Below are 14628 nucleotides of genomic sequence, written 5' to 3'. Positions count from 1 at the left end.
TACAAAATTGAGGTTTAATATGTAAGAAATATTTGTTAAGGACTAGATTTAGTTCATGGAAACTGACCTTGCATTCAATTGCAAGTTGAAGCAATATCTTTACTTTTATTTCTGTTTATTTCAAATAATGTAACTGCGTAAAGTTTTATATTGAAATATCATTAAGAGATTAAATGTGAATGTGTATTTTAAATTTATTATATTAATTCGTATCACGATGATAGTTCAGTTTATATAAATACATCAGTTGTCCAATCAATGTACTCATATGTAATGGTTGTTCTATAGTTTACTACCATTTGTTATCAATTGAACTTTACGTTCTATCATTCTATAGGTTATTTAATTATAAATTAATTATATTCTATTTTACTAAGGATATTTTAACATTTGATAAAGATAATAAGAAATAATGGCAACTACCAAACAGAATTTTAAAAAGTCTAAATGGGCATTAGACTTTTCTCACAAGTATGTAACCTAATTTTTCGATTTATATTTTTTATTACGAATAATAATATATAGTACATGACAATGTAAATCATACAATTTTAAGATAAATTCTCAACTTTATTCTATTTTTTCTTTATATTTTATTCATTTTTAGAATAAGAATAATAGTGATTACGTTTGGAAAGTATAAATATTTTATTTGATGACATTTTTATATTTACGTTTTTTTAAATGTCCTCAAACCTGTAAAAGGGAAAGTAATGAAGACATAGATAAATTGTCTTTTTTATTATTATTTTGAATTAGATATTTTAGCAAATGTTTTAATTTCTTAATAAATTAATGAACATATACCTTGATACGTTACCAGGAATAAACAGGAGAAAAATACGGATATACCATCACCTCCAGGTTATACTCCTTCAGTAGCATTATTTCAAAGCGTAGAATATCTCAGAGAAACAGATTCAAATCATTTAATAATTAAAAAATCATGGGATTTAGCTTTGGGACCTCTCAAGCAAGTTCCAATGAATTTATTTATAATGTATATGGCTGGTAATTCTATTTCCATATTTCCTATTATGATGGTTGGTATGTTAATTATTAGGCCAGTCAAAGCGCTCTTCACATTACAACAAAGTAAGTTTTTTAAGAAATATAATAGGAAATAAACTAATTACTTTTAATAAAGATAAATGTTAGCATATATACATTACATTGTATGTATATTTGTAGCATTTAAGGTAATAGAAGGAACACACGCATTTGGTCAAAAATTTGTTTACTTTTTTGGACAATTAGTAAACATCGCTTTAGCATTATATAAATGTCAATCTATGGGTTTATTACCAACACACGCGTCGGATTGGCTGGCATTTGTAGAACCACAAGCAAGAGTAGAATATTCCGGTGGAGGATTTATATATATCTAATATTACATACATATGCAAAATAATATTGTAATTTTAAAATGTTTATTTAAATAAATAATCTATTAGTCTTATTTAAGTAATTTATTTAATATAGCATGATTCAAAAGTATTTATAAAAAAAGATAAGTTTATATCTATACAGATATATCTATATTATTATGAATTACCAATATTACATATTGTTATGTTTAGCATATAGTATATTTGCTAATATTAAGTTTATTTCTTCCTATAATCATCGGCAATTTCTTTTAATCTCTCTAGTATCTTAGATGGATCATCTACTTTTGGAATCTACAATGTTAAATAAAATAATTTTAAATCATTTTAATATAATATATAATATCAATGCTGGTTATTATTCATTGGATAATTATATTTTATATTAATTGCTATCATACTTCATAATTCTGATTTAAATATAATCCAGTATAGACACCAAGGCCAAAACTTATCTGAAAAAATAATTAATATTTATTATAATAGTTAATGCATTTAAATGATATTGTAATTATATACAACGTACTAAAGCTTTCAACATTTTGGGAATGAGTATTTTATCATATGTGAATAAAAAACACTTGATATCTTCTAAAGTCTTTTGATACTTTTATTACTATCTACACTGTAGTCTCACAAATATTTATATCAAATGATAATTTCTTCGAATTGTTAAGTTTTCTTTTTAATTATGGCTATATTAACAAGAATATAGTTTAAAGAAATGTTTATCTTTATTCTTAACTAAAAAAAAACATTCATAAAATTACTTGTGCTCTTGGTTTACTTCACTATTAACAAAACGAGTTTTAATAGATGGCGCATTATCGAATCTTATTGTAGTAAACCCGAAATCGATTAATCACGTGATCCTTTTACCGCGAATTGATTGGTTAATTTATTTGTTTCATATAAAACTACATAAAAGGACTAAAATAATAATAAATATTTTTTATTAAGTTTGGTTATCACTTTTTGTGCATACGTAAGATTAGAGAAAAGTTTGGACAAATTATGAACTACAATAACAGGGTAATATAGGTCTCTACCATATCGCTACTTATTACATCGGTGTTTTTTGTAGTCTATTAGGTTAGTAGGCTTAACTCAATTTCTCAAATCTTTGAAACATTGAGTTAGACAAGATATAGAACCGAGATAATTTAGATTGCATAATACTGTATAATATGTATAATATTAAGTACAATAGCTATAAAATAAAAAAAAATCATGTGTGCATATCATACAAGTTAGAAATAAAACCTTCAAATAAACAAGTTTCGAGGATAATCTAGTATATAATATTATTATAATATTATTTGTACTTTTCATTTGTAATTATTTATTTAATTATTAATTTAATTATAAAAATGCGCGCCTGTATTAATGCAACCTTCCAGACACACTTTGAAAATGTTGCTTGCGAGCGCCATCTAATGGAACAGAATTTTTTTTCAGTCAAAACTCTTTATACACGTATGTATGACGGGTTGCCTATTTTTCGGGCAGAAAAAATTCCTTTTCAACAGATGGCGCTCGCAAGCAACATTTTCAAAATGTGTCCGGAAGGTTGCATTAATACAGGAACGCATTTTTATAATTAAATTAATAATTAAATAAATAATTACAAATTAAAAGTATAAATAATATTATAATAATATTACATAATAAATTATTATCGAAACTTGTTTATTTGAAGGTTTCACTTCTAACTTGCTTTATCAGGAACTTCTTTTCGTGGTGCTGTAGCAATATCGGTAAAAATCAGTATTTATTAACATATTTTATATCTTTTGTATGTTTCTTTTCGATCGATTGTCAATAACATCATTTTTTATCTGAAAATGGTAATAAAGGAATCTAGAAAGTGCTTTCGTGATTAGCAAAGAAGTAATAGGAATGTATTGCTTTTTTACTATTAGTTAGCAATGTTATTTGTTGTATTTGTAAGGTAATTCATATAAAACCAATACTATTTTTAAATTTATTTATTTTTTTAATAAAGATGATTCAGTGATTGTATACTGTGTCGTAGGTGTATAATTTTTGTTTAGAAGATTTAGGAGATAGCTTTTCATTAAATGTTGAAAACGTTCTCTTTTTTAAGGCATAGCTGAATATATTTCTCATTATTAGCTGTTCCATTGAGAAATTGTATTTTCATTATTATAAGAATATTACCATATAAAATTAAAATGAATGTATGTATATATTAATTTGTAATGATTTTAGTAAAGTATATTATATATTATTAATGAAAATAATAATGAGATAATTATATAGATATAAGGTGGAGGGAGGATATTTAGAACATTTACTCAGTAAATCGATCCATCTTGTTTGTAATGTATGTAGGTTCGTGTCAAGTTTTAAATGCTTTTTAAATATACTTATAATTTTGTTACCTGTTTGAAATTAAATATTTAAGTACTGAGTTCGATATAAAATTAAACGTGAGAAAAACATATCAGTTTACGAATAATATCTTATTCGTAAAATTATCAGAATTTTATCAGAATTTTTTGTTGTAACGATGGTCCTCTAAGCTTTACAATAAGTAAATTAGATATTTTTATAGTTATTTGTCTGTGTTGCTCTCGACGAAAAAAAAAGAGCAGGAAAAATGGTGCTTTCGGTAAGCAAAGCGTAATCATTATTCACGAGGATGCATTTGCAATTGTACGAAAAAAGTTCCTGCATTAGGATGAAACGAAAAAGAAAGAAAAGCGTATTAGTTAGAAAAGAATATAGATGCTAGAAGAAAAGAAAAGACCTTAAAAAGACTTATAAAAAGTAAAAGCGTGCTAATTTGCGTGAAGTAAGTAAGGTAGTAAACGAAAAAGCAAAAGTTTTATTCTAAAGCGGATGGGTGGGTATTCGAGGATTTGAGAAAGGTTATATTTCTCAAATGTTTCCTGCTTTATCCGGTATCTTAAAGTATACGAGGAGAAAGTCGATAGAAAGAGACGAGATTTTTGGTTGGCGGTTAAATCGGTTGGTTGATTTCTCGAAAGAAGGTAAGATTCTCGTGCGGTTTAGACAAGGGTATATGCAACCGGTAAAAGCAGCTACAGTGTTGCAGTTCTACATGGAAATTCCACGCTCGTTCGTTTCTACTCGTGGATCGTAAACGGGCGTGCTCGAACGTGAAATCATAAAAGTTTCAGCCTGCGAAGACGTTAAGGGGATTCTCGGAACGTCTGCACGTAGCTCGTAGGTAAAGCGCCACAAGTAAAGTCCTCTTTCTCAGCCATTTACCATCCGCTACTTTTCTCTGCTCTTCTTTCTTTCTTTTTTATCGTTCAATATCGTAAGCATTACTTCCAAGTATCTACGTATCTATGACTTATGATTCTACATATTAGATATATAGTAATACATGTAGTTATGTAGGTATATACTTTATATACTATTTTTGAAATGAGGAAAATATACCTATTTATTTGTTCATTCTTGAATCTTGATTAAATAGCATTAATTGCATAGTATTATATAATGATACTCTAATCAAAAATCAATTTTTGTTAATAATATTTAAAATAGTTTTTTTTTTGTCAGAAACTTTTCTCCAATTCTCTTAATCGTATTTATTTAAGAATGCGAGTCGATTTATCGTAATAAAAGTTCGTTATAAAAGTTTTGCTAACGAGTTGGAAAAGTTTGAAATAACGATCGTACGTATGGCTTTTTAGCGTTCAAAAATTTGACAAAAAAAAAAATAAAAAATGGTCGAAAAAGTTCGGATGTCCGATTACGTGTTCCGATCGAGGTATATTACCTAGTTAGGAATAACTTGGGGTAGGCCATTTGCTAGGAATGAGAACGAAACAGGGAAGAGATAGGAAAAAAATAAGGATGAATACGAGCGAAATGAGGCCGAGGAGTCATGAAAGAGGAAGTGAAGGGCTCGCCACGATGTCTCGCGAAATGTATCTAACAACGCGAAGATTTACGCGCCCTGAAACAAAGATCGTTACGAAAGGAGGCCAAGATAAATCTTGTACTTTTCTCGTCCCACATTTTAGCGGTGACGACTGTGGAATCTTTCTACGGATATGCGACGTTTGGTTTCTTAAATTACATCGTTTGTCGTGCGACAAAGCTTTCCCGGATAACGATCTCCTTTTGAAATATTCGTTAAAATATTTTACTACCGATTTTGAACGTACATGATACTACATGAGTAGTATTATTATCATTTTGATGATCATATTTCAGAAATATTTTCAAATATATCTAGATTTTTATAATAACAAAACAAAAGTATAATAATTTAACAAGACAATAACATTATTATTCTTTTTAAATAAGCGATAAAAAAGAAAATTGGGTTAATCAAATATAGGCATCTCGGTCGTAACACGAAATTGATGTGTTTTTTATTTATATACAATATTTACAAATGCATAGTGAATGGTTATAAATGTTTTCGTACGGTCGAACGTGTACAACATGTTGTAAGCATGATTTGGTATTTTCCACTTGTCTTCACCTCTCTCGTCGACTTTTTTCTTTCTTTTTATTTTTAACTTCGGAATCCATTTATATATCGGAAAATCCGTTTACCCTGCTGGACGTGATTCGATGATCGGGCTCCGTACGGGAAATTCATATTTCACGAATCGTGTTTTGGCAGTATCAATAAGCCACTTAGTTACTTAATGTACGATTCTGTGAAATTTTCTTCTTAAATGCAACTTTCCTGTATCGCCGTATTTCTCATACTTTCGGAGTAACGATGTGGCCTCTGAAGACTATAAAAGGTCTGGAAACAAGATAGACCATACGTATATAATTTTTATTATTTTTCAAAATTCACTTATCGTAATTCAAATTTTAATTGTAAGTCTGAAAGTTATGTTCAGTTATTTTTTAAATTTTGAATCGGAAAAGCAACGGAATACTTAGACGCTATTGTTGCTATTTGTAATTAATGTCAAATTTTGTAATTTAAGATTTTTGATTTTAATTTTTATACATATTAAATATCATAGAGAAAATATTTAAGAGTTTGCGACTATGACGTCAATAATAGACATAATAAAAATCAGATTATTTACATTAGGTGACGTTCGAGGATAAGTTGAGTCTTCCAAGACATCGTGTGACATTTCTCGACCCTCTAACTGTCTAGGTCGTCGTGGTAAGGAACCACAAATTGGGATTTTTCTATCTAAAATTGTAATGAAAAAATTTGTAAGACTTACTTCTTTTTGATCATTTTTTTTGATTGAATGTTGAATTAATTTTGTTTATTTAATCTAATATATTGAAAAATATAAAATTACCTGTTAAATGATGCGTCAAGGCAGTGGTAGGTATTAGGTCAGGATTTCCATCCTCTTCCTCAGCTTTACTTGCAAATGTCGCAATACTGGATTGTTGAAGTGGTTTTGGTTTAGTGGGTGTTGCCGCGTGTCTTCTCCAAAGGGCCATTAGTACTCCAGTTACAATCAGTCCCAAACCAGTTGCTGTACCGCCTAATCCGATCAAAATCGGTGACATGTCGACTGATGAAACTGATTCACCTATACAGGAAATTTTGACAAATTCTATTATATTTATAAATAATCCATTTATTTTAGTTGTTCAATTTTAGTTCCTTTATTGTAGACATTTTTTCGTTTCAATTGTCGAAGCAAGGCGATACTTATGATATTCTAAGGTAGAAGAAATAAAAGAAAGACAGAAGAAAGGAATAAAAATAAAAATAAAAATACAAAATATCATGTGGGCAGATCACACGTGTTAGAAGTAAAACCTTCGAAAAACTAAGTTTCGAGAAAAAGAGACGACTGCAGAATATCAGGAGTAGGATAATTGTTGGGTTTATTTGTTATAATATTATTATTATATTATTGTTATCACATTCAAAAATTATTATACGTTTTATTGAAAACATATATAAATAGATAACATATTACACAGCAAGCAAGTTCTCAATTCAAAGAAATGAGACGAGTTGCTTCTGATAACTAAAAAATGCATGGTAACTAAACACCTCTGTTAGTGTAGTAAACACCTCTCTAGAAAGGTTTTTTCGGAAAAGTAGTGAGGTTTTTTCCGAAAAGTAGTGAGGTTTTTTCCGAAAAGTAGTGAGGTTTTTTCAATAAAGTAATGAGGTTTTTTCCGATAAGTCCATAGGGTCTCGTCCGATAAGTCCGTAGGGTCTTTCCGATAAGTCCGTAGGGTCTCGTCCGATAAGTCCGTAGGGTCTTTCCGATAAGTCCGTAGGGTGTTTTGTTAGGCCTCGTAGAAGAGTCTCGTAAACAAGCCTCGTTCAAAAGCCTCGTAATCGAGTTTCTTGTATTTACAAACTTTTCTATTTTATTGAAAAATTAGTATAAATTTCCTAAATATGCAAACATTATAATTAAAAAACATGTCTTTGGATATTTATAAAAAAAGTATTCTACAATGTTGTCTAATTCTTTTTCTCTCATGTATCTTATAATCAATTTTTTTTTTTTGTAAAATTTTGCAGACAATACAATTATTTTAATCTATATATTTCATATTCATTAATAAGAATAATATTTACGAAATAAATAATTTAATAATAATTTTTCAATAGAATAGAAACATTTTTAAATAGAAAAGAAATGACACGTTTGTTAAAAAAAGCATACCACGCACCTTCTTTGTTTATGTCGACCGTCGGTTCGTTTGGACCTTATACTTTTGTCGCATACCTACGTACGTGCTTATCTCTGTTTATTCTTTTACCCTTCTATCGCTCCTACCTACAAACATTTCGATTATCGAAAGAATATGTGTGTTTACGCTTTGTAGTATGCAGTCGCACTCAAATACACACATATATAACCAGGAGCGATAACTACGAAGCATGGCATAAAGAGGAGCCCGAGAATAGGAAAAACTGTATAGCTATATTCCGTCTCATTCCCTCGCAGTCTAAATCCTATGTTTGTCTCTTTTTCTCTCATTATTTAGTATGGCAATCGTTTCATAGCTTCGTTACATAGCTCCGTTTCCGTTTATTTACTTTTCAGATCACTCCCATTCTAAAGAAGTTTTCACTTCAATAAAAATAAAAATAAAAATAAAAAGAGAGAGAGACAGAGAGAAAGACGTAGTATGCATATATCCGTGCATTCTTGTTTTATAGCATCACTGAGTTTTTCGAAGAGTACTCCGTTATTTAGAGATAAAGTAAAAGAAAAAGATGAAGGCAACGAGATCGAAAGAAATAAAGCCGGTACGTTTAGACGGAATATCCAGAGACAGGCGATTTCTCGAGTTTGAATGGAAGTGTAATTTTTATCTCGCAGATGTCTGAATCGATCGTTCTTCGTACTTTAGAACTTCGTAAACTATCATCTTCTATTTTCCTTAACCTATACTAACGTAAGAAAGATCGTCTTATTTGACCATATATCCGTTACTTTCTCCGGTCACCAACACGAATCGTTTCCTTATTTCAACGATCTGTTATATGGGTAAAGCCTGGGGATAGAAGTAACCGAGCGTTCCGTTTAAGCTTTCCTTGCACGAGCTCTGGTTGGGTTTGAATTGCTTCAAGAGATATACGTCTCTCCTCTCTCTCTCTCTTTCTTTCTCTTTCTCTCTGTCTATGTGTCTCTTGGATTCTAATTTCCTTGTTCACTTTCACTAGTAAGTAGTTGATATAGTTGATAGATGCAATTCGAACCTCGAACTGCGTCAAGTCAATGTACGTATTGTATGTATATATACACATATGACGTATATTTGCGTACGTGTATGCATATCAAGGTGTAAGATCCGCAATCGTCTTTGTAGCTAGAATACGTAATTTACTTCCAATTTAGATAGAATTTAAGTAAATGATAAAAAAAAACATTCTTCTAATCTTTTATTTGTATTAATCCTATAACAAACAGTGTCATTTTGCCAAGATTTTTCCTCTTCTATCAATATCGACATGTTTTTCCATTTTGTTCAATTGTTTTTTCTCCTTCTCTAATCTTCTGGTCTTCTCCTTTTATCCTATTTGTCTACCATTGTACTCAGCAAGGTTTTACTCAACAGTACTCTCTTCTACTGGAACCATCTCTAACCGTCCTTGACGGTTTAATGAAATTCCTAGATGACGTTCGACTGTCTTCCATGCTTTAAAATGAAATTTTACAAGTTGAAATATTTACTTCGCGTCCTCCCAACCTTATACAAAATGATTTGTCAAAATTTCAAATTAACGATATGTTTTTTTATTCGTTCGACAAACGTGATAATTATTCATCAGGTTTAGTAATTGAATAGATTTATTCTATCGTTAAAACAAATAACTTTTCGTCTTTGAAAAAGTGTATAAAGGTTCTTTATAGTAGAAATTAAATTTTTACGCAATGTCTAGCAATTAATATTAAAAGGTAAGTTTCTTCTGATCTTTCAGAAATTTCTCAATCTTATCCTGCGAAGCTAAATACAGTGAATAAAATATGTGACAGTAAAAACAAGAAGTTTAAACAAAAATAGGAAAGTAAAGAGAGAGAGAGAAAGATACAGAGAGCAAGAAATTGAAAAGAAGCCATTAAACAAAAATTAATTTGTTTTTCGTTTCAATCTCTAGGAGAATGTATCATGAGAAGGTAATGCTATCGTTAATAATTTTAAAAAGAGCGTGGTATGAAGAGAGGTGGATGAAAGAGGATAGGGAGGAGTAAAGCTTACGAAAGAGCGTAATGATTCGTCGTTCGCGTTTTTCGCCTATCAAGAGCTCTTCCCTTGCCTTTATTAATGGACGCATATAAGCGCGTTCGTGCGCGATCCTCTGTCACCGTGGAAGATTAACGAAGGTGACGAAAATTTTCGGTGGACGAAAATAGTAGCTCGGTCCGGCACGTTCATTGGAGGAACGTACGGACGATGTACGGTGAAAAGGGGTAGAGGGTAGAGGTGACGTAAGGGAGGAAACAGAAAGAGAGAGATAGAGAGAGATGAGAGAGAGAGAGAGAGAGAGAGAGAGAGAGAGAGAAAGAGAAAGCAGACGAAAGGACGGACTACCGCGGACGAGAGAAAACAGAATGCATAATAATAGCTCATAAATTTTGAGGCTTGTTTCCGGCTTCTGTAGAGGCACACCGTTCCATGTTTCACCATGAAATGGGCACCGCCACCATCGTATCCTGACCTGACCCAAGGCTGACCCTTCTCACTCTTTCTCCCCTTCTCTCTTTCTCTTTCTCCGACTCTATTTCTCTGTGTGTCTCTCTCTTTCTCATTCTCTCTCTCTCTCTCTCTCTTTGTATTTGGCTATACGCCGGAACTATTCGGCCGAAAGATCATTTGCATTCCGATAATTCCGTTTATTTCCTTCCCACGGATGTTCGTTAAAAAATAGGATTTCGTGGCGGACCTTTCGGTTGTGTTATTCCACGGTTATTTCACTCGCAGCAAAGTGTAAAATTGCTTTCGAAGTGAACAGAGCAGGAGGAAAAAGAGAACGGGTTGGTAGGGGTTGGTAGAAGAGGTCTATGGGTGGGGCTGGGGGTAAATCTACGCTTCGCTCGATTCCGGTATTATCGCACGGTAAATCTATGGAAAGCTTTTGAGTTCAGTCGTGGTGATCGCAAGCGGAAAAACGTTTATTTAATTTGGGATAGAATTATGGACACACAAAATACAATGGCAGTGCGATAACCAATGTCGATCCGATATACAATCACCGTATAGATTGATAAATCATTGCAAATAGTTTCGTTCAATGTGTATGATCTAATGCTAATGACGCAACGCTCGCGATTAGACCCGCGTTAGTTTTGATTGGATGCGATCGCATTGACAGTCATAAAAATGATCGTGATCTATGGTTCTGGTATTGCCATTTCGTATTAGATATACATCTATGCGTACAAATACATATGCATTGAGATGACGCGATGAAAAGCAAAGCTCTTGAACTGGAACCATCCCAAAAAGCTTTTTTTAACGACCAGGTGGCAGATGGTACGTTAATTTTGTTTCGATCATTTCCTTTTTTTGTTTTCTTTTTTATTTCTCTTTTCTGTATCATTCAGTAGAAACATGTTGCCTCAAAGGACTGAAACTAAACCGTTTTTTGTGTTTTCGAATGTTACAGTTTTGGCGCTTTATACCTAGGTGCTAAAAAGATACAACTTTTTTGTGAGCCCTATCTATTCATTGAGAATATATGGTATGAACTTGTATATGGCGATCGTTTTAAGTCAGAATAGAAGTAAGTCTTTTTATTGTCCATATAGGTTATAGTTATTTTATAAATTTAAATGTATAGAGAACGAAATGAAAGCAGATATTGTTAATGTTTAGATATCGTTAAGTATTTGTTTCAAATATTAGACTCTAAATTTATTAAATGAACTATGTTTATTTATAGATATACAGCCACTCGTGTCAATTAATGTTAATTATTATATTTCCATGCCGTATCTCCGAATATACTCATTTGTTCAATAAATCATATTGTTAAATGCATATGTCGATACTACGTTTATGCTATTTCTATAATAGAATATGTTTATTTTTTTGTATTAATTATTATTTCGTACATATTGTATTTCAAAGGTAAAACTTTCTTTTTGTATCTCATTTATGAAATTATCAAATTTTCTCTTAATCAATGAACCACTGCTAATTGTATAACGAATGAAATATGAAGCAATAAAATACGATAACGATTCACGGTTTTGTTACGGCTCGGAAATGATCCAATTAAACTTACAATTAGTAGTCCGATAAATTGTGGAAGAGATAAATAATGTTCGATATAAAAACTAATCAATATTTGCCTCGAAGAAATGCGACGGGATAAATTAATTGTTCCTTTCAGTTTTTTTTGTAAAGACGTTTAAAGAACGAAAGAAAAACATGTCGTTTAATACTGTTTTTACTGCGGGCTTACCACCTTAGTATGTTGTACAGTATGCTGCTGACAGTTACATTGTATGCTTTAACACAGAGTATAACATTTTATACATATTTATCGTTAGTCGCATTATGCAAATTATTGGTTTCTCTTGATAAAATTTCGGAAAATTAATATAAAACGCATTGAGCCATTCATTTGCCAAATCAATTAACTCCATAAAATGGAAAATAGAGAAAATTAATAAAGTTACTTACATTGTCGTATTATTTATTATTCAGTCAGAAAAATGGTTGTCATGTTTTGTTGTGTGAAACTTAATTATGGTGGAAATTATTTTTAATTAAAAATTGTTTAATATTGAAGGAATGCTTTAATAATAAAATTTAAAAGAAAAATTCTACAAGTAGAGCTAATATAAATGGCATAATTATAAATAAATATATATGAATATAGAAAAATGTTGGTTGCCATGAAGACATCAAAGTAATTCTATGTTTACCTAGAGTTTTTTACAAGAACAGACGCGCATTTTTATAATTAAATTAATAATTAGATAAATAATTACAAATTAAATGTATAAATAATATTATAATAATATTATATAATAAATTATCCTCGAAACTTATTTATTTGAAGGTTTCACTTCTAACTTGTGTGACATGCACGCATGTTTTTTTATTTTTTATTTCATCTTCTATTTGTGATCTTTTTCTAAAATTTAATTGATATTAGCAATACTTACTACCGGTAAATTTTGCTACGCCTTTCAGTGCGACTTCTTCCATGATGACTGGGTCGCTTGATCCTTTCACGTTCACCGCATAAAGTATAACCGTCGTTGGTTTGTGTAGTTCCAATTCCCAATAGGGACTTAGCGATTCGTATCTATGCTTGCCAACAAAGGCAATAAACTTTTGGGGTAGTCCGCCGTCGTAACCCTCCACGCAAGATATCCTTATCGATGAGCCGCTTTGATTGTAGGCGGTACAATTTTGCAATGGGTAAGGTCTGCCTGCGAAGTAAACACGCTTTTTTTATCCAAGAAATTAACACACGTCAATGCGATTTTCATTTTATATTATATTAACAGTTTATATCAGTGGAATAATCTTATCAAAACAATATTAATTGAATTTGTAAGAAGTTTTATTCATGCAAGAGAATTATTTACACGGAAATAAAAACGTTCGTCATTAAGCAAATTAATGGAAGTGTTAAATCCATGAAATGTGCGTTTATATCTCGATGTGTGTTGCAGAAAATTCTATTTTCCGACTAATATTCCCTTCCGACGAAATAATCGATATGAACGAAAAATGAAAAAAAAAAAACTAGAAGAGGCAAACAGTTTCTACTATATGAAGAACGGCAATTATTATTCAACGAACCGCGTAACTTCATTTTATTGCATTGGGAAAACTGCAACGTTATTTGGAGCCTATAGGCCGACGTATAAAATTACGCTTCGTCATCATAATTATCCAATTCATTATTGACAGTACGCGTAGAATTAATTGCCACTGTTATGTACGAATCGTAGGTAAATAAATACGATTGTAATATCAATGTGTTATTTTACGTTGGTTTTAATTTACAATGAAATTACTAAGAGAAGATAAAGCATGATCATCGCTTTAAGTTAAATTTCAAATAAGATTGGAACGACACGAAATAGAAAAGAAGGAGCGTTCTTATTCGCCGTTGGCATGCGTCGTCGTTTCGGCTAACGATTTAATTACTAACGAGCGAACGTTTCCCATTGCTTAACGTAAATAAATTTACGAAGGTATAGATATAGTCAGCGTAGGAAGATAGAAGGTAGATAAAAAGGCGAGGAGTGTGAGGAAAGATAGGAAAGCAGAGAAGGATAGGAAAAGAGAGCGACCAAAAGCAAAAAATTACTGTCCGGTAATTACATAAGAAATACATTGGGCCTTCGTGTAAAATAAATTATGTGTCCAATTACCGCAAGCGGCACATAGAAGGAAGGGTTGGAATCGAGGGAGTACTCGAGTCGAGTTGGAGCGGTGTGCGTAGCAGCGAAATATTCGACCGGGTTGAGTTTGGATTGTTCCCGTGGTGATTTGGACAAAAGCATCTAGAAGCTAGCATCCACAGAAGCAGCAAAAGTTTCGTTCTCTCGATATTTACGTCGACGTTATGATACCTTTGGACAATAATTTCACTTTCTCGACAACTCCCGTCTGCATCGTCTCCTTTGGCTATGTAATGAACATATTCAATTATGGTTTTCATTAAATTTTCACAAATACCCACGCGCTCGGAGGTGTGACACAAAAAAGTTTCTCACGACTACGAGCGGTTGGTTGGGTGTGATGCGTCGTGCCGTGTTTCTCTTGCTTTTTCTCAACTCCAACGGATTCGAGGGAC

General features: G+C 31.5%; 2 protein-coding genes across 3 annotated transcripts in view; one reads left to right on the top strand and one right to left on the bottom strand.

The window, feature by feature from the left end:
• The first annotated feature begins 124 nt into the window (after positions 1–124).
• On the top strand, positions 125–1459 carry EMC4 (ER membrane protein complex subunit 4). The gene is made up of 3 exons (XM_015316230.2): positions 125–471; positions 824–1095; positions 1192–1459. The coding sequence occupies exons 1-3, from the start codon at positions 413–415 to the stop codon at positions 1386–1388; spliced, it is 528 nt and encodes a 175-aa protein (XP_015171716.1). The 5' UTR covers positions 125–412; the 3' UTR covers positions 1389–1459.
• Positions 1460–5745: 4286 nt separating this feature from the next.
• The window catches only part of LOC107063997 (nephrin), a 133681-nt gene continuing 124798 nt past the window's right edge, over positions 5746–14628 (bottom strand). For both annotated transcript variants that reach the window (XM_015316229.2, XM_089172390.1), the window contains exons 12-15: positions 12980–13249; positions 6677–6916; positions 6449–6561; positions 5746–6153 (exon numbers count right to left, since the gene is read on the bottom strand). In XM_015316229.2, coding sequence (XP_015171715.1) covers positions 6076–6153; positions 6449–6561; positions 6677–6916; positions 12980–13249 — 701 coding nt within the window. In that variant the 3' untranslated portion in view covers positions 5746–6075. The remainder of the gene's footprint in view (positions 6154–6448; positions 6562–6676; positions 6917–12979; positions 13250–14628) is intronic.

The sequence above is a fragment of the Polistes dominula genome, unplaced genomic scaffold (assembly GCF_049000335.1).
Source record: "Polistes dominula isolate Pdom_NZ unplaced genomic scaffold, Pdom_raw_medaka contig_73, whole genome shotgun sequence".
In the NCBI taxonomy this organism is placed as follows: domain Eukaryota; kingdom Metazoa; phylum Arthropoda; class Insecta; order Hymenoptera; family Vespidae; genus Polistes; species Polistes dominula.
Note: the sequence above shows the minus strand (reverse complement) of the source record. Positions and strands in the feature narration are given on the sequence as shown.

Bases quoted from the DNA above. Each gene is read 5' to 3' on its own strand.
- EMC4 (XM_015316230.2), top strand. From the start codon at position 413: ATGGCAACTACCAAACAGAATTTTAAAAAGTCTAAATGGGCATTAGAC. The intron at 472-823 runs GTATGTAACCTA...ATACGTTACCAG, and splicing joins GCATTAGACTTTTCTCACAA to GAATAAACAGGAGAAAAATA. The intron at 1,096-1,191 runs GTAAGTTTTTTA...GTATATTTGTAG, and splicing joins GCTCTTCACATTACAACAAA to CATTTAAGGTAATAGAAGGA.